General features: G+C 40.9%; 2 protein-coding genes and 1 pseudogene across 15 annotated transcripts in view; 2 read left to right on the top strand and 1 right to left on the bottom strand.

Annotated features, from left to right (window-relative positions):
• The window catches only part of LOC140592703 (uncharacterized), a 30906-nt gene extending 24731 nt beyond the window's left edge, over positions 1-6175 (top strand). The window contains exons 6-9 of one of the 6 annotated variants that reach the window (XR_011993121.1): positions 4043-4091; positions 4210-4365; positions 4794-4849; positions 5362-6175. Coding sequence is in view for 2 of the 6 variants with exons in the window: in XM_072716763.1 (XP_072572864.1) it covers positions 4043-4087 (45 nt within the window). In the remaining 4 variants the exon portion in view is untranslated. Of the gene's footprint in view, positions 1-1353; positions 2044-4042; positions 4092-4209; positions 5039-5169 lie in introns of those variants that run through there. The other 5 variants (XR_011993119.1, XR_011993120.1, XM_072716763.1 and 2 more) reach the window with 5 other exon arrangements.
• Positions 6176-6489: 314 nt separating this feature from the next.
• LOC111838193 (dual specificity protein phosphatase 19-like) lies at positions 6490-8353 on the bottom strand (annotated as a pseudogene).
• Positions 8354-8743: 390 nt separating this feature from the next.
• The window catches only part of LOC111838179 (nck-associated protein 1-like), a 28516-nt gene continuing 17834 nt past the window's right edge, over positions 8744-19425 (top strand). The window contains exons 1-17 of one of the 9 annotated variants that reach the window (XM_072716728.1): positions 8744-8999; positions 9993-10127; positions 12500-12517; positions 13110-13220; positions 13492-13584; positions 13776-13832; positions 13929-14071; positions 14298-14388; positions 14482-14619; positions 14706-14754; positions 14854-15010; positions 15120-15176; positions 15259-15355; positions 15655-15761; positions 15848-15980; positions 16098-16179; positions 16365-16423. In XM_072716728.1, the coding sequence (XP_072572829.1) occupies positions 10020-10127; positions 12500-12517; positions 13110-13220; positions 13492-13584; positions 13776-13832; positions 13929-14071; positions 14298-14388; positions 14482-14619; positions 14706-14754; positions 14854-15010; positions 15120-15176; positions 15259-15355; positions 15655-15761; positions 15848-15980; positions 16098-16179; positions 16365-16423 (1500 nt within the window). In that variant the 5' untranslated portion in view covers positions 8744-8999; positions 9993-10019. Of the gene's footprint in view, positions 9000-9674; positions 10128-10697; positions 11086-12499; positions 12518-13109; positions 13221-13491; positions 13585-13775; positions 13833-13928; positions 14072-14297; positions 14389-14481; positions 14620-14705; positions 14755-14853; positions 15011-15119; positions 15177-15258; positions 15356-15654; positions 15762-15847; positions 15981-16097; positions 16180-16364; positions 16424-19425 lie in introns of those variants that run through there. The other 8 variants (XM_072716726.1, XM_072716734.1, XM_072716719.1 and 5 more) reach the window with 8 other exon arrangements.

Below are 19425 nucleotides of genomic sequence, written 5' to 3'. Positions count from 1 at the left end.
ACCACCCTTAGGTGCCGTACTACTAATTCTATTGGTTTGATTGTTTGTTTGATCTACATTTTGTAATTTATTTTGTATTTTATTTTGTCTTACTTGTTTGGCTTTGTCTTTGTGATTTGAATTAAAGTTCAACTTTTGGAAAAAAAAAATACTTTTTTTGCCTTCTCCTTGAAGTAAATATATATGGGTCAAAACCGACCCTAACACCACAGATGTTACTAATATTAATAATATTCATATTGATAGTAATATTATTAAAATTAAAAATTGTAATTTTTTTTTTTTAACAGTTGTGTTCTAATACCCCTCAGTAATAGTCAGGTAACATATAAACCTTTGATTTATTTATATAATTCTCCTGAGGTTTATTTTACCATTTTTTTTTTGGACTGGGCCGTTCTATTGACATCATACGTCCCGTCTTCAGAGGGCCACACCAAAAATTTTAAAACCAAATTTCAAAATCTTTTCATGGATAAGGAAGCCTAACAAGGTACCCAAGAGGTAAGGAAACAAACTGGATGATAAAAAAATGTTTGAGGGTTGAGGGAGACTTGATTTAGGACACGGGTCGGCGCCGACCCGACCGGCCACGCCCAAGATAACAGATGGGTGGAAATGCTAGGGAAATAGTAGGGCTACGAAATTTGCAGCCTTTAAGTCTCATCTACATAGAGATCATAAGGGTTACCAATCATCTGTTAGGAGTGCTCAATTTAAACAGACTGATACAATTTTAATTTGCCATATTGAATTTTGTCAGAATACATCCACTAATTTGAAGGAGTTCATTACTCATTTGAAAGGTCATATACAGGAGGGCAGAGAAGTAAAATGTCCTTTATGGGGATGTGAGAGAACCTTCACATTTAGTATGTGAACATTTGCTTTCAGACTCTTTTGTTCAGCAATAACTGTATCTAAGTATTTTTGGTCAGTTTTGCACATGGGCTTGGAGTAATTTTGGCCTGGTATTTTGTACAGAATGACTTTTTCTCACAGGAACTGCTTAACACAACAATTCTATTTATCAGGACTTGAACATTCCAAACACTTTAATGTTATTCTTTTTTAACCACTGTCTGGTAGAACGACTTGTGTGTTTAAGATCATTGTCTTGCATTATAAGCAAAATTCTTTTGAGATTGGATGCACAGACAGATATCCTGATGTTTTTATTGGTTTAATTCAGAATGCCATATTTATGCAGAAATATAAAACATTCTAAGAGGTTTACAAACTTTCAGGTATCACTACACTTAGTATGTGCAGTCATATTGATTTTTTTTAATCTTATGAATTGTTCATTATACTTTATACTGAATTATTTGTGTCTGTTCATTTGATTTCTAGATGTTTTATTGGAATCAACCCAACAACTGACTCTAAGATGGCACCCACAACGATTGTAGGTAAAAGAGGAAACGTCGGTGAAAAAAGATGCAACACAATCAACTCTCGTGTCTATACTCTGCTGAAAAGGATAATGGACTTTGAATGGTTGTGCCTGTAAGTGTGGTGTTCTTAAGGTAAAGCATAGTACCTATAGACATTTTGCTTGTTCTTCTCACAATGTTTTGCAGTATGTGAACATGTTCTTAAAATGTTTGACAATCTTTATTTAACAGTTTATATAAAAATTGTTTATCAATGTTTGTATAGGGCCAGGAAACAAAATGTTTGTGTATTTCTGTATCGCCAGTACTGTAGGGTGAGCCGTTGCCAATATATCAGTATCAAAATACTGCAATATTTTAAAAACTTTGTTATTCAGAATCAGAATCAGAATCAGAAAAACTTTATTTATCCCGGAGGAAATTGCTCATGTTACTACAAACGGTCACACAGAGACACAGGACAATAACAAAAAAGAAAAAGAATATCAGATGTAAGTACAGTATAAGAACTAAAATAAAATTATAAGAGACTCTGCGCTATATACACCATGATATATACAGAAGCAGAAATACAATATATATATAAATTCATTATCAAAGTTCATGTGTCCTTGTTTGTAAACTGATACTTCAATGCCGTTGTGCTTTGCAATATAAATAATATTTTTAAATGTAGGTTTTAATAAATGTTTTGAATATAAGACATTTCTGACTATTATTATTTTAATGATTTTGATGCAATATTCAAGCTTTTAGAATTTTAATTTACTGCTGTACATTATTTGGCAGGCAGTACTGTAATTTATACAATTTGCAACTTTTTTCTGTATAAATATTTTACAGCAACATGATGTTCCTAGAACTTTTTACAACACATTATTGGCAACTCCAGTTGCCAGGTAATTACTGTAATTTTACTAGTTACCAGGTAACTACTGTAATTAAAGTTTACAAAACAATGCTGTAAACATGATTACAGTGTTATTGTAAAATAAAAGCAACAAAGTGCTGTAACTGATATACAATAATAAACTGTAATTTGGTGTCAGGGTCAGCCCCTGCTGTGGTCCTACCGTGTCCCTTCCCCGTTTGACCAGCAGGTGTTGCTGGTCATCCCGACCTTCATGTTAGTCTTTGTTCTTCCCTCTTACCTATCTGGTCATGTGGCTCAATGTGTTGAGCATGTGGTTGTTTGTGTACCCTTTTTTCCTGAGTACCCTTCTGTCCTGTGTTTGAATCCCACCTCCTGTTTTTGTATTTTGCTCCCTAGTGTTTCAGTTGAGTTTGTCTAGTTATTGTATTTGGTGATTTTGTATATGGTTTTTGGTTTTGTTCCTTGTGTCCCTGCTTGCCTTAATTACCTGTCTGTAATTCCCCAGTGTTCTGATTCCTTGGTTAGTTCTCAGTTTCCCTGTTTTTAGTTCCTTTGAGTTATTAGTTTCACCTGTGCCCTGTTTCCCTGGTCTTTGTTAATTAGTCTCACCTGTCCTGTGTTAGTCTCGTTACCCCTTTAGTATTTTAGTTCCTGCTTCTGTTTAGTTCACCAGTGGTTCATTGTGTTCTGTATTTGTTGTAATGGTTTTGCTATTTTCAGTGTCAATGTGTATTCAGTTTTTGTTATTTAGTAGTGATGGCAAAATGAAGCTTTTCAAAGCACTGAAGCTTCCTTTTCAAGTGTGTCGAAAAATGGTTCAGTACTCGAAGCCTTCCGAAATGGTGACCATTAGTGCCACCAAGTGGTCAAATAAGGAAAGAACACTTAATTTTGAATGAGTGCAGTGAATCTGAATATCTATAAATTGGCAAAAATTCTAATGGTCTGTAGTGCGTCATGAACATTAATGACCTGGTGAAATTGAATGTGACTTCTTGTGGACTGGGAAACCATTGACTTAACTGGGAAGGGGTGCTTGTGTAACGGAAGAGGGGGCATTAGTCTACAGATTTTTATTCAGGAACAGTATTTGTTCAACAGTGCGGGGGCTAAGTTGGTTACGTTTTTTATTCACCACTTGCTTTGGAGAATACCCGCTCACATGGAATGGCGGACGCTGGAGTGCATAAAAACTGTACTGCAAGTTCGTATGAGTGTGGATACACAGCCTGGTGCATATCCCAGAACCTCAAAGGGTCTTTAGTATGTGGTATATTGGGGTCACTGAGGTTCACGCCTCATTTTCACTTTTCTGAAGCAGTCACGTGGTTGAGCGCAGAACGAAGCTTCGGATCACCGTGGTCACGTGTTTTGGGTAGAACGGAAGAAGCATCGAAGTTCTGCTTCAGAACGCACTGTATTGTTTTTTTTTTACACATGCCTCGGAGCTTCGGTGTCAAGCTTAACATCACTATTATTTAGTATTGTTTAATTCTCTTCAGTTTTTGACCCCTCGTGGTCCTTTTTGGTTTTGTAGTTTTTTTTTCTGTTTTATTTAATAAACCCTGTTAGTTTGTCTCTGAGCCGCAAGTGGGTCGTCCGCCCTTTTTGTACCTGCACTATGCCACGCTCCCGTGCCCGAGCCGCCCGTATCCATGATAATTTGGTATACAGTAACATATTGTAGATCTGTTTTACAGTAACTAACAACTAATTTACAGTATCTTATTGGCAACTTTTTTTGCCAATTTCTACGGAATTTTTTTTACAGTGTAGACAACTTGATGGAAAAGTGGCCTACTCTCTGCAGTGTTAGTGAGGTCAGTGTGATGTTTATCTCATTGGAAATCTCTCTCTCTTTCAAGCTGGCCTGTTTGCGTGATGACTGTGCTCTCTCTGATTATTTTGAATCTCTTTCTTTTTAATATCTGTTCTCAGGTCAACGCTGAATTCAGGTGTATCACAACTATCCTCATCCAATCCAAGTTCCTCTCTTAGTTAGACACATATTCTGACAGCCTGCAGAGGCTCTTCCAAAGGCGTGGAGGACAGCAGGGAAGAAAACTCAGAGTATTCATGGGGCCTGCAATTGAAGTAAGTGATACTGGTTCCCATAGTCATTAAATTTGTGAATGAATGAATGAATGAATGATTTAAAATAAATAGATATGGGATATCTAACAGGGAAGAAATTTCATGAAATTATTTATTTTGAAGGTGGCATCCTACGACAGTACCACATTTGAATTCACTGAGCTCTTCAGAACGACCCATTCTTTCACTAATGTATGTAAACCAAATGTTTGTAACTGCATGGCTAAGTGCTTGATTTTATACACCTGTGGCAATGGGTCTGAATGGGACTGAAACACCTGAATTCAGTGAAGTAGTGTTTCCCAATACTTTTGTTCATATACTGTATGTAATTAGATAAGGGGTGAAATGACTAATTTGAATGAGACTGTTATTAAAATTTTCTATTACAATAATGATATTGATACTGGACGTGACTATCATTAAAGGAATCTGTGTTTACATGGGCAATGATCCTTGTGAAGAACTTGTGCAGGAGTATGTGGTAAGTACGCATGCCACATAATTATTTTCCCTTTCTCTGCCATGTTCTCAAATTTGATCACAAACTACTTTTGACTTCTATTCTGTCTTAGTTCACCATACTTACTCGGAGTATATATTGTCCATATTCTCATTTTTCATCTCTGTTGCTGTTTTTTTTTTTAATCTTTAGGACTATACTGTTACTAATCTTTTTTCTGTACCTGATGCCTGTACCTGAATTCATCTCCTCTCTTTTTCTTCTGCTTTCTTTTCTGTCCTGTTGTGCTTCAATCTGTTCTGTTGCATCTGATCCTTCCTCAAATGACTTGGGTTACCCAGTCATGAAGGTGAATTTAGTGTCCTCCTAAACAATCGGATAAAGAGTCATCTGGCTGAGAGGTTCATGTATATCTTTTTTTGTGTACACAACATGCATTAAAGAGGTAATTGAAAACACAGTTGTTGGGATTTATGTTCTGAAAGACTATGCTTCAGATAATCAACCAGATGAAATTGGAATTGTCCTTGAAGGCATCAGTGTTGCAAGAGCTGGGAAGTGTAGCCTTTGCTGTGGCTATGCTGTTTGGTCTCATCTACGCCCTGAACCTCAGTTACCCTGCTGACCTCCGCTATACCTTTGAGGCTCTTCAGAAAGTTTTTATTGAACATTATTGATGCAAGTCAACTTTCTAACAAAGTACTAGCTCTGAAAAACAAGCTTCTTCAGTGAACTGGGTTTGGAGTTTAAACACTGTCAATGGATAGTGGAATTTCTTTAAGGCATATTGCCATTACAAAGCACTTGGTTGTGAGAAAAATATAAAATGTTCTTTTTTTTCCTCATCTACACTTACAAGCAAATTGTGTTGTACATTTTATACATTTTTCTTTACTCATTGTATGTGATTTTGTTTTTGCACTTGATAAGTCTTCAGTGTTTGCTATTGTCAGTTTGTTAAAACAGTTTTTAAGTTGTGCATTGTAGTGGTTTATGTTTTGTTTTTGAAATTTTGGGAATATTTTAAGAATCCACTGCTTTTTATCGGTTTAAAACTGCTGACTATTGTATTTTCCTTTCTGAGTTTGCATTATGTTTACTCCAACATTTTGAGTGGAAATATAGTAAGAATATTGTGACAGAATTGTCTTAGTATTCATCAGCTACTGTGGGCGTGATGGAATTACTTTACCGTTACACACTAAATTTATATTGCAGTAATTCTAAACATCATGCTGGATCAATGTGAATCTGTTAAGCAGTGCTAATGTGAATGAAACATTCTAGCTTGACCTGCAAGCAGTAGGTAAAGCCAAGGAAAACATTTTGTTAGAATTCCACGTTTTCTTCAGGTGGAACAGATGTACATATTATAATAAAGTAAATTCAAAGAACTTTTCTTTCAGTGCACCTTGATTCTACAGCCTGTCATTGAGAAATGGCATAAACAGACTTAAATGGTAAAAATGTGGCAACTTAATTCTCAAAACCAGCTAACAATGAACCTAATGTTTCATGTAAAACCCTGGTATCAGAAGGAAATGTGTGAGGAAAATTCCGGGCATTAGAGGGTGCTTGAGAATATGGTAAGGCTTCCAGAGGCCTCCACATATCTAGGTTGCTAAGAAAACACTGAAATGTATTGATACCATATGAGTTGCTCAAGTGTATGCTTCATCATTGAGCTCAAGGTCCCCTTGTGGCCTGTAGCCTTTCATCTGCTCCAGAAATCCCGGGTTAGGACAAATGGCAAGTATGGCCTTCACCAAGGCAAAAGGCGTCATCAACGGGCAGTCCGACACTGGACATGAAGTACCCAATAACAACAGCAGCCGAGCGGGAGACCCCAGTATTACAGTGGACAAGGACCACTCCTTTCTGAGGGACACAAGAGGACAAGAGACTCTAGAAAACAGATGACACAAATCAAGAATTTCACCCAAGTTTTCTTTTCAGGGCACCAGTTGTGTTTCATTGAGTCCCACTAAACAGATAAGTTACTTCATGGTGAAATAAGTAAAAAGGCTCTCAGTGGAAACATCACAGGTCAAAAGGGAAACAAGAGCTTTGCACTTGCCAGCCATAAGCCAGCTGTGTAAATAACTGCAAGTTAAAGGGTAACCTCACGGTGAAAGGTTGAGGGATGGTCTGTAGTTATTTTAGAGCACTGCAATCATAACTACCTTTCTCCCCCCACGTGCAGGGCCGGGTGTCATTTTGACGGTGTAGTTAAAACACTGCAAGAGAGGGAGGTGAGCATTTCCACCTGAATAATGTATTGTGAGAAGTGTACATTATTTAGTGGGAGATCCTTTAGCAGAAAGAGCATAAAGCTCTTGGGCTTCAAGAAAATGGGCTTCAGTAGCTATTCTGATTGTTTGACTGCACCGTGACATAGGCCTAATCCCTTTAATAAATGTAATGTATAAACAGCCAGGATAGACAAACACCTGTGATATTCAAGAAAAGCTGTGCACAAGGCGATGAAGTCCTAAAAATCACACCTTACCTCCCTAGAGGCTTGCTCAATGAATTGGAAGCACTCCTGTAGGTAGGACATAATGACAGTGTCTGGGAGGTTTTTGTATATAAACAGGTCGGGAAAGGCATTTTCCACACCATAAGCAAGATTGAGTAAGTGGGAAACTGGACACTGTATGTGGTTAGTAACGGAGTAAGCATGATCATTCATGAGACACATCCATTCCCCATGCCCCCAGAGGTACTTTCCTTAAATTTCCTTAAAGTCCCGAAATCCTGTGCAGCGTCCTGAGAAGCCAAAAAAAAAACATGTGACTCAACAATGTGAAGTGGTTAATTTTTATAAAACGTTAATAAAACTAACGTCAAATTCCAAACTACATACATAATTTTCTTGTTCAGGGCTAAAATACCATGGTGCGAATCCCTAGTGGAAATTTCAGTGGAATTTTCCAGTAGAATAGGCTACTAAAATCAATTAGGCAAACGAGTCTTTCGGTTTGAGTATATGTATTACTTTGTTATAGCTTCCCAGTAGTTGTATTGAATAGATTTACTAGTTAACGTAGCTCACCAGTTAATCTATGCTGAAACCAACTGATAGATGTACAGGAGAATAGTAAAACCTGCGCAGACCAGATGAAGTTCACTGGTTTCTTATAGATCATTTTGTGCGTACTTGCTTTCATATTCTTTGATTTGTCTATTGGACATGTCTAGAAAATCCACTCAGTAATTTTCAAACTTAAACATACAATACAATAAAATACGTGGTAAAGTGCTTTAAAAAATACTAACGCAAAAGGAACGCAGATAACCTCATTTACCTAGCAGCAGGCCAGGTCTGATAAGGCCGACTTGCAGGTCCCAGCTGTTGTCCTCTACATAACCGTAGCCTGTGCTGGGTTGTGCCGTGTCCTCTACTATATGCACGGCGGCACCTTTCTACGTCTCGATTATCCGATTTCCACTGAACGTCATTATCTGTGTGCACTACTTTCTCAAGTTTGTCTTGGAAAATGATTTTATTTCCTGCGCGTTATACAGTATGCATTATATGCATCCAAAACAAGACTCCCCCAAAATAAAACACTCCAATATCTGTCAAACTCAAGTTGTTTCACGTGTGTTGATCTTATTCTATCTACCTGCCTGTAGCCACTCACGTCATTAGCTTCAATTTGACAAATTAGAATGGGCTATTGATCCGAGTGATTCTTTATGACAGCTAAACAACGCCAACCACAGGCTTATGATTCAATATCATTTTAAGTAAGTATCCAGGAAATGCGTATATGGACGCATGGATGAATAGATGAATTGAAGGATGGAGGGAGGGGTGGATTCGATGTTTGCCAGCTGTGATAACAGAAAACAATAGTCATTAGACATAGATAATATCAGTGGCGGTTCTACACGGAGGCTTAGGGAGGCCCGTGCCTCTGTAGACATGTCCCTGGCCACCCCTGTGGCCCCCCTGTGCTGACCAAATAAAAAAGTATGAATTTATTATGATTTTACACACGAGCGCCAAAAGCGGAACTAATGCGACGCATCGTTCTACACGGGTAAATTAGAGCGGCGCACCCAAACACTGTGGTGCTGCTCGGTGAATGGGAGCGCAGCAACAGCTAGAACCACTCTTGGATAGTGGAGCTACGATTAATTTCTTCTGTAGCAAGAGTCGAAGGTAAGCAAAACAATTTCATCTCGTGAGTGACTTGTTGTTCTTGCACATAACCGTGTTACTTTTGTTTTTCACACTGATAATGAAATCAAGTTTGGAAATGGCTGGTCTCGAGATATTTAAAAACTTGGTAACACTTTTATATTTGTTACTTGAATATTTGTACCCTTATCATTTTTTATGGCCCTACCTCTTTTGCACCTGCACTTACTCTTGTACAAAATAAATGTTTGTATGATTTTAAAGTAAAATAAAGTTTATAATCTTTAAATATCATTTGTTGTCATTTTTTAATGTGCCTCTCTGGTTAAACACTGGCCCCTTCTTGGCCCCCCTAGTAAAATTTGTCTAGAACCGCCACTGGATAATATATATTAAATGCATTTTAAAAGAAGTGTCTGCTACCTTATTCAAATATATTTCTTCAGATTATCAGCATTTATACTGTAAATATACTGTATATCAAAATAAATTTTATAAGAGTAACATTTAAAATGTTATTTTTATTTTTTTGTCAGCATTTTGTGAAAAGTGTACAGCCAAGGGCTTAGGTTTCAGGTTTCGACATTCAAATCAGCCCCGAACCGCCCGCCCCCCTAAACACACACGGTATTCCTACAATATTGGTAGGCCATACCCATATCTACGCCGCGGTGTATAGTGTACTTGTGTAGAGGGTCTTGCTGCTCTTAGATACGCGGCGTTGTTAGTGTGAAATGGGCTGACTCATCCTGGTGAAAGTGGAAAGTAAAAATCAAGATTCCCTGAAGCCAATTTTAAGGAAACATATACACAGGCGGTAATGATGGCATAAATTGAACGAATATTAACACTCTCTCATATGTTAGCCAAGACAAGGAAAGGCGGGGCTGCCCTTGAAGGATCTGCGTCAGAGTGCGCCTGCGCGTCGCGTCATGCGAGTGCTGTGAATAAATCACGACACATCTTGGTAAATTGCAGGGTTACACCGTGACACCTTTATATCGGTACATCCAGCATCGCAGGCAGGCAAACGGCAACAGAATGTCACGGGCCGCGCTTCAGCCGAGCCAACAGAAGCTGGCGGAGAAGCTGACCATCCTGAACGACCGGGGCATCGGGATGCTCACCCGTGTCTACAACATCAAAAAGGTGGGCTTTCACCGGCGCGTCCCCGGGAAAACGGGAGTCGCACCTCGCCGAGTAGTGACCGATTGGGCACCTTAGACGTGGGTATATGCGCCTGATGACCGGGGACGTGCGTATTTAACGGGAGGCTAATATTAAAATAAGCGACTTGATGATTGTCATGATTAAGCGGTTACACATCGTTGTGTTTATAGCCTGACTAATAGACAAACAGAAGAATAAATAGAAATGCAGTGCGTAATCTACAATATACGGTAAAATGGATAAAGCCCGCCTGCTCTACATTACACGGTAAAATGCTTAAGGTCCGCCTGGTCTGCATAACACGTTAAAAATGCAAATAATATTTAAAAATACATCTGGTATAATGCTTAAAGTCCGTCTAGCCTACGTTATTCGGTAAATGCATAAGGTGCATTAGGTGATCTATGTTATATGCCTATGGTAAAATGCATAAGGTGCGCCTGGTGTATATTTTATTAGATAGTAAAATGTGCAAATACACCTGATTTACATAAATGTTATACGGTAAAATGAATTAAGTGCGCCCTTCTGCCCGCCTTGGAAGGTTTAGCTGTTGCGCAGCCTCACACATTTTGTGTTGTTCTGCTTGGATTCCCTTTTGTGCGCTTCTGCATTATTGAAGAAACTAGCCAAATTCACGAATTTGTTAATGAAACAAACCCTTTCGTGTGTACCAGCAAATAGACTGAAGCGGTCACCCGGTACCGGGGACCCGCCCCCAGTTTTACTTGTGCGTAAAAAGTTTGTACGACGTAAATCGATCCGTGGGCATAAACAGATAAGGACTCCTGCTCTGTAGGATTTGTATAGGCCTAATGTGAATAGCTTTGTACGAATTGTAACTTCTGGCATCGTGATCGATGTTCAGTAAGACGCGTGTGAAATACGATGGTAAATTCTGGATGCTCCTGTTTTGCTTGGGTTAAAGAAAGGCAAGGTAAGTTTTATATATATATATATATATATATATATATATATATATATATATATATATATATATATATATATATATATATGGCAATTTATGTTTTACAAAGACTAGCACATTTAAAAAAAATACATTAAAATCATAGTTAAAAAACAAATAATAATAAAATTACATTTATAAAAAAATCCTAAAAGCCGAATTGTTTTTGGAAAGAAGTTTATATTGTACTAATAGTGTATGACTTATTTGATTTAGTTTACTGAAAAGCTGCAGCAAACAGTAATGTTCTAAGATCTGATTTAAATGAGCTAACCGTTTTAGCAGACCACAGATCTTCAGGAAGCTTGTTCCGGAGATGGGGATCATAGAAACTGAATGCAGCTTGATCTTGATTCTGGGAACACTGATAAAACCTTTCCCAGATGACCTCAGGAGTCCTGGTGCTTCACTAATGTTCAAGTAAATCAGAAGTGTTTTTGGGCCCGAGACCATTTAGTGCTTTGTACTCAAGTACACTTTAGCCATTAGTACACTTTGTGCACTATAATGCACAGGAAGCCAGCGCAGTGATTTAAGGACCAGTGTGATATCCTCCACTTTCTTGGTGTCAGTAAGAACTCTGGAAGAATTCTGGATGAGCTGCAGCTGTCTGGTTGATTTTTTTTGCCAATAAATTTAAATAAATGTAATTTAATGTAATTAAATTTAATAAATCTAAATAATTTACTGTGGAACACCTTGCAGTTTTGGCTTTAGAAATTAATGACATATTATTTTAATTTTGTAGACAGTGGTCTCTGTCAAAATTATGGTTTAGTTTGCATGTATCACAGACCACAAAGAGGCATTGCCATAGATAAAATGAGAGGAATTCATGTGGATTAGCCTTTTAGATAAAACTGTGAGGAGGCTGTCATCCGTAACAAAGCACACCGATGATTTGTCCGTTATACCCAACCGTGATGAATCATGTTGTGGGCTCCACCCACAGCCCTCTGTCACTGTGAAACCCAGCTGCAGAATGTCACTGGCTGGTTCACCCACAAACACCTCAGTTTGTTAACCTGGGCTTCTGTACACAGCAGTTTATTCCCCCCTTGGGTGTGTTTCCCAAAAGCAGAGTTGGTAACATAGTTGGAATCATGCAACTGAATGGGTACAACTATATAAGTTGCTAACAGGAGCTTTTGAGAAACTCATCCCTGGTGGGTAAACATAGCAACCAGGATGCTGGCTTTAATTAATAAGCTATAACACATTGGCTAAATGAAACCCCAGGTCCCTGGTGCGGCACAGTGTGGGTCCTGGCCTCCTCCTGCTCACTCCTGCTGCTTCTTCTCTGACCTGAGTGCACATGTACTCTGTTGGCCGCTTGTGTTTATATGTCCTTCTCTCTCTCTCTCTGTTGCAATGCCTCTCCCAGCAAGGACAAGTTTGGAAGGTTTGCACAGTTTTCGCCTTCCCCAAAACTGCACTCCACCCACTCGCCCTGTGATCAGTATCATGCTCCATGACCCCCACCCAATATCTCAGGGGAGTGGCTGTGGCTGGGTGGGGGGACTAACACGGCTCCCTGTGTGTGTTTGGGTCAGCTGTTGCTGCTTTGGAGGGTTGGACAGCTTAACTCCCTGGTACCACTGGGTTCACGGCTTCTTCAGCCACTCAGACTTCCCTGTACACATGCATCGGTGCTACTTGGCGAGTCTCCAGGGCTTCAGAATGGGGTGACTTGGGCATTGGAAAATTTTTATGCCATAGGCATTTTTGTGTTGTGATGGGCCACACAACCCTAAAGTGACCCAGCACTTCAATAAATAATGTGCTAAGGGTTAATTTCCTCTGGTGTCCAATGTAGCATACCACATGATAGGTGCATGCCCAGCATCACATGACCCATGAGAACCATGTAATCATAAATGCCTGTCTATCCAGTGAAGCTGGGCCACCTGACAGGAAGCATTGTGACTGTGCCCCTGCAATGGGTCTGAGCCACATTTCCTCTGCAAGCGACCTTTCTTTCCCTGTTCCCCTAGGCTTGCAGTGACCCTAAAGCAAAGCCCTCCTACCTGGTTGATAGAAACTTGGAGTCTGCCGTCAAGTTCATTGTCCGCAAGTTTCCAGCTGTGGAGACGCGAAACAATAATGTGAGTACTGTCATTTTCAGAGCTCTTTTTAGAAGGTGTCTGTCTCTCACCTTGTGACACTTATTAGTGCTGTATTATGTGGAGCAGGATGGAGAGCATTTGGTCATCACCAGCTGGCACTGTAGTTGCTATGTACTCTGGGAAAGTGGTTTATCAGTATTTTTGTTTGGACTGTATTACCCAGGCCTGCGGCAGACACTGTTATGATGCTCAGTTTGAGTGACCATTGCTGAAATCCATTTTCATGGTAATAATCCTGTTTTCATCACAGCAACACCTTGCCCAGCTGCAGAAAGAGAAGTCTGAGATACTGAAGAACTTGGCTCTCTACTACTTCACCTTTGTGGATGTAATGGAGTTTAAGGTAGGAGCCTGTTATTCCTCTTTCTTTAAATTTTCCATACACAATGTGCTTATACATCCAGATAAAAGTGCATAATTCAAAGCAAAAACATTGAAGCTGAAGGTAAGGCAATGACCCCCACATCCAGAGCATGGTGGGGGTCTGCTTATACCAGAGGCCCCTCAGTAATCCACCCCCGTGTCATCCACCAGGACCATGCCTGTGATTTGCTGAACACTATCAACGCCTCCCAAGTCTTTTTTGACATTGTGAGTCCCCCACGGGGTACATTATCATCATGTCATACACTGGTCTGTATATAATCCTCCATGTTTCCAGCTAGCTCATAATGCTTCTCTTTGCAGACTGTTAACTTTGACTTGACTAAGAACTACCTTGACCTGGTGGTGACCTACATCACACTGATGACGCTGCTTTCTCGGATTGAGGAACGCAAAGCCATCATCGGACTCTACAACTACGCACACGACATGACTCATGGGTCCAGGTACTGGTCCAGTTCCTCATGTTTTCAACTGGAAGACTTTCTTTTCTGGATTGTACTCATTTAGTCTAGCTGATTTTCATAAAGTGTCACCAGGATCGGAAACCAGCTATTGCTGCTGCTCGGGCAGAGTGAGGATGCTGTGGGAAGCTGGGGTGTTCACATCATGTGTGCCCCCATTTGGTGAAGCTAATGTTACATGAGGCTTTGCTGTTGCCTGCCGCCCCAGTGATCGCGAGTACCCCAGGCTTGGGCAGATGATCGTGGACTATGAGAATCCCCTAAAGAAGATGATGGAGGAGTTTGTCCCACACAGCAAGGTGAGTTCTGTGCCTCCCCATGGTCCAAAATGCCAGCCTCTTCTAACTCTAACCCTCTAACCCCGAGTCCACCTCCCCCCGCTCCCACTGCAGTCGCTGTCGGACGCCCTCGTGTCCCTGCAGATGGTCTATCCCAGACGCAATCTGTCAGCTGACCAGTGGAGGAATGCTCAGCTGCTGAGCTTGATCAGTGCACCTAGCACCATGCTGAACCCCGCCCAGTCAGACACAGTAAGTGCAGCAAGGCATCCTGTGCTCATCACAAAAGGGTGTTGTCTCCCGACAGAGCACCTTTGTGATGGTTTTCTTCATTTCAGATGCCCTGTGAATATCTGTCTTTGGAGACAATGGAGAAGTGGATTGTGTGTAAGTAGAGGGTGAATCACAGATTGTCCCCATGGTTCGTTCAGTGTGCTCTGTCATTTGAGTAACTCGGTATGTGGTACCCCCCGGTGCCGGGCTCAGTGGGCTTCATTTTGGCCCACACGGCATTGAACAGTGAGCCGGTAGCCCTCAGCTTGTGGAAGTTGGCGCTCCAGAGCAGTTCCTGCCTATGCCTCTTCAGGGACGAGGTCTTCCACATCCACAAGGCCACCGAGGATCTATTTGTTAATATCCGCGGGTATGACCTCTCCCCACCACACACACACACACACACACACACACACACACACACAGCACAGTACAGTTACCCTCCTCTGGATTCCTTGCTCTTTTTTCTTCTCTTTCAGCTTCAACAAGCGTATCAATGATATCAGGGAATGCAAAGAGGCAGCATTATCACATGCGTAAGTGTGCCCCCCTACTGGGCACGGTGCAGCTGAACAGAAGTGTGAGTTCCTGGTTGACCTGTGAACTTTCCCTGCACAGGGGTTCCATGCACAGGGAGAGACGGCGGTTCTTGAGGTCTGCGCTAAAAGAACTAGCCACAGTGCTAGCAGACCAGCCGGGACTGCTTGGCCCAAAGGTACTGACCAGAATCTGGAACATTATATCCAGGCTAGAAGCCTGTACGCTGCATATTTGAATACTAGACCTGTAAGTCGGTCCCATTCAGTTCAGTCCCATCAGCATCTCTCAGGGTCATGTTTCCACTCTGTCTGGCCCCATCTCAAGGCGTATTGTTTTCACAAAGTCCAGCCCCATCAGCATCCCTCAGGGTAATGTATCCACTATGTCCGGCTCCGTCAGTGTCTTTCAGGTTAATGCTCCCACTCTGTCCAGCCCTGTCAGCGGCTCTCAGAGTAACATTCCTGCCCTGTCCAGGCGCTGTTTGTCTTCATGGCACTGTCCTTTGCCCGGGATGAGATCATTTGGCTGCTGCGTCATGCTGATAATGTTCAGAAGAAGAACACAGATGACTTCATCGACAAGTAAGAATGGTGACCATGACAAAAAAACACAGCAGGATGGGCATAAGATCTGTTGACCCCCCCCCCCCCCCCGCCCCCCCAAACAGGCATATTGCGGAGCTCATCTTCTATATGGAGGACCTGAGGTTCCACATTCGCAAATACGGCCCGGTGATGCAGCGCTACTACGTGCAGTACCTGTCTGGGTTTGACGCCGTCGTGCTCAATGAGTTGGTGCAGGTGTGTGTTCCCTCCCCGTCCCCCTAATCACAAGCCCCATCAGGTTTGTGTCACAAGATGGAGTATTGCTGATGATGTTGATATGTAATTGTAAGCTTTTGGCTCCTGGCATTCCAGAACCTGTCTGTTTGTCCAGAGGATGAATCCATCATCATGTCCTCGTTTGTGAACACCATGACATCCCTCACCGTGAAACAGGGTACTCCTCCTTTCTGATGGAAGGTTACACCTTCCAGCTCTGGGTCTCCACTAAACAGGGTGACTGTGATGCTGAAAGGATGTAGAGATGTTTCTGAGCTACCTTCTCAGTGCTGTTTGCAGTCAGTTGGTTTCAATTCCGCCCACTTCCAGTTTGAATCATACACACTCCACTTTTCTCTCCAGTGGAAGATGGCGAGGTGTTTGATTTCAGGGGCATGCGGCTCGACTGGTTCAGATTACAGGTAAGAACTGGGCCTAGGGGCTAGGGAGGGGGGGCTTGTGTATGGCCCTTTGTGGTAGGTCAAAGGGACAAACAAGTTATTCCTTGGCGAGTCCAAACTCGAGTCATTTGCAATCCAAATCGAGTTGTGAGTCATGTAACTTGAGTCCCTGCTTACACTATATTGCCAAATGTATTGGGACACCCCTCCAAATCATTGAATTCAGGTGTTTCAATCACTTCCACAGCCACAGTTGTATAAAATGAAGCACCTAGGCATGCAGACTGCTTCTATAAACATTTGTGAAAGAATGGGTCACTCTCAGGAGCTCAGTGAATTCAAACGTGATACTGTGATAAGATGCCACCTGTGCAATAAATTCATTCGTGAATTTTCCTCGCTATTAACTCTCAGTAGTCTAAGGCCTCTCAGCCACCTTCGGGGTAGTCTGACATGTCTTGACATTATTAAATATTTCACCTATCTAAAAAACATTTATCCCAAAGTGTTACATGTGCTTTTATTCAGCACAAACTCAGCACCAATAATCTGAGACCACTTAGAATGTTATTGTTCTATTTTTTGTTAAAATCAACTTTAAACATATACTTTTCAAAAACCTATTTCAGATATGCTGAGAAATTGTAAAAAAAAAAACACATTATAAACATTTCTAGCCAAGACTTTTGAGCTCTGAAGCTTATAGACACAGGGGTTGGCTACACATAGGTAGAAAGAGACATTCTGAAATTTTATGTAGTTTGATTACTAAAGTGTTAGTACTTTAGAGTGACACTCTTTTTCTCAAAGTAAGTGGCCTATACAATGAATATTGATGAGATAGGTGTCCCCACATCTGTAGTAGTTTGCATACTGTCAATGGCCCATCAGTCTGGAGTGTCACTGCACCCCACACCCATCACTTTGGAAAGGCAGTTTGAAACGCAAGAAAAGTAGCAACAATAAAATCCCTTTCACAGTTTATTGATAGATGGAATGAAAAATGAAAAACTGTGACTATATAAATATAGAAAGCGATAAATATGATGAGGGGGGATTATGGTGTGGGGTTGTTTTTCAGGAGTTGGGCTTCCAGTGAAAGGAACTCTTAACCCCCTGGGGCCTGAGGCCTTTTTTCCACTTTCGAGGTAGTCTGACATGCCTTGACATTTTAAAATATTTCACCTATCTAAAAAACACTTATCCCAAAGTGATACATTTGCTTTTATGTTCTTATGTTCTTATTCAGCACAAACTCAGCACCAATAATCTGAGACCTCTTAGAATGTTATTATTCAATTTTTTGTTAAAATCAACTTTAAACATATACTTTTCAAAAACCTATTTTCAGACATTTTTATAATGTAAAAAATCACATTATAGACATTTCTAGGTAAGACTTTTGAGCTCTGAAGCTTTTAGACACAGGGGTTGGCTACACATTGGTGAAAGTGACATTCAGAAATTTTATATGGTTTGATTACTAAAGTGTTAGAACTTTGGAGTGACACTCTTTTTCTCAAAGTCAGTGGTCTGTGGTCTTCACAATGAATATTGATGAGATAGGTGTCCTCACACCTGTAGTAGTTTGCATACTGTCAATGGCCCATCAGTCTGGAATGTCACTGCACCCCACACCCATCACTTTGGAAAGGCAGTTTGAAACGCAAGAAAAGTAGCAACAATAAAATCCCTTTCACAGTTTATTGATAGATGGAATGAAAAATTAAAAACTGTGACTATATAAATATAGAAAGCGATAAATATGATGCAGTGACTATTATTGACGCTCTGGGGACGAGGGCATCATCGACTGCGTATCTTTCTCGTGTATTTCAGTTTATTTCTCGCTGAAATCATTATGTAGAATCATGAAAAAAACACTGACTAAATCCGTTATCTGTCTTCTTTTCAAAACTTCCATTGTCAGATGTATTAAAGTTTTTAAAATTAGGTTAAATAGGCAAAAAAGCAAATCGTGTCACCTTTCTTTGTTTTACTTGCGTCGGGAGCGTGTAGGACCGCTCTCAGCGGAAGATCGCTATTCACGTTCTAAATACGCTGCGTTTGAATCGGCGACCACGTGATTACAGGCACACAGGCTTAGCCCACTGAGCTATGAACACAGGTATGAGCTTCGCTGCTGAAAGTGGCAACACTGGCGCAAAGCTTCAGCGGCAGAGACGTATCCGTGTGCTATATTGTAGCCGATCAGTGTAAACACTACCCAGACATGTGCTCTTGTTTATTTCGGTCACAATGGGCGTATTCACATATTTCTTCACCCAATACTAACTGTCGGATTATCATGTTATTATCATGCGAATAGCGCGATTTGCAAGTGGGTGGGTGATCAGAGCCGCTTCGAGACGCAGACGCTTAAGTCAGTCACTCTTGTTCTTTCTATTCGTATCACGAAGCTGTAAAAATATATTTAGTTTCTACCTATATATATTTGAAAAGTAGACCGTCCAAAGTTTCTGAGGGTATTTTTAAAATGTGTATATGACAAAAACTCGCGGAGTTATTTAAATGGTCTCGCGAGAATTCTGTCAGATCCCGCCGGCGGGACCGCTGGTCCCAAGGGGTTAATGCTGCAGCTTTATTTTGGACAATTTAATGCTCCCAGCTTTGTGGGAACAGTTTGGGGATGGCCCCTTCCTGTTCCAACATAACTGTGCAGCAGCACACAAAGCAAGGGCCGTAAAGACATGGATGAGCGAGTCTGGTGTGGAGGAACTTGACTGGCATGCACAGAGCCCTGACCTCAACCCGATAGAGCACCTTTGAAATGAATTACAGCGGAGACTGTGAGTCAGGCCTTCTTGTCCAACATCAGGGCCTGATGCTCTTAAGTCAGTGACTCGAGTCCCTACCTCTGTTAGATCAATTGTCTCGTTTCTCACATGCTGTCACAAAGTTGAATGAAAATGCACACATTGCTGTATTGTATAGATAAACTGAAATTCCATCACAGGTATAACAGCAGCTGAAAAGACTTCATAAGAACATAAGAACTATAC

This window comes from Paramormyrops kingsleyae, chromosome 1 (assembly GCF_048594095.1).
Source record: "Paramormyrops kingsleyae isolate MSU_618 chromosome 1, PKINGS_0.4, whole genome shotgun sequence".
Lineage (NCBI taxonomy): Eukaryota > Metazoa > Chordata > Actinopteri > Osteoglossiformes > Mormyridae > Paramormyrops > Paramormyrops kingsleyae.
This window is presented reverse-complemented; position numbering and strand designations above follow the sequence as displayed.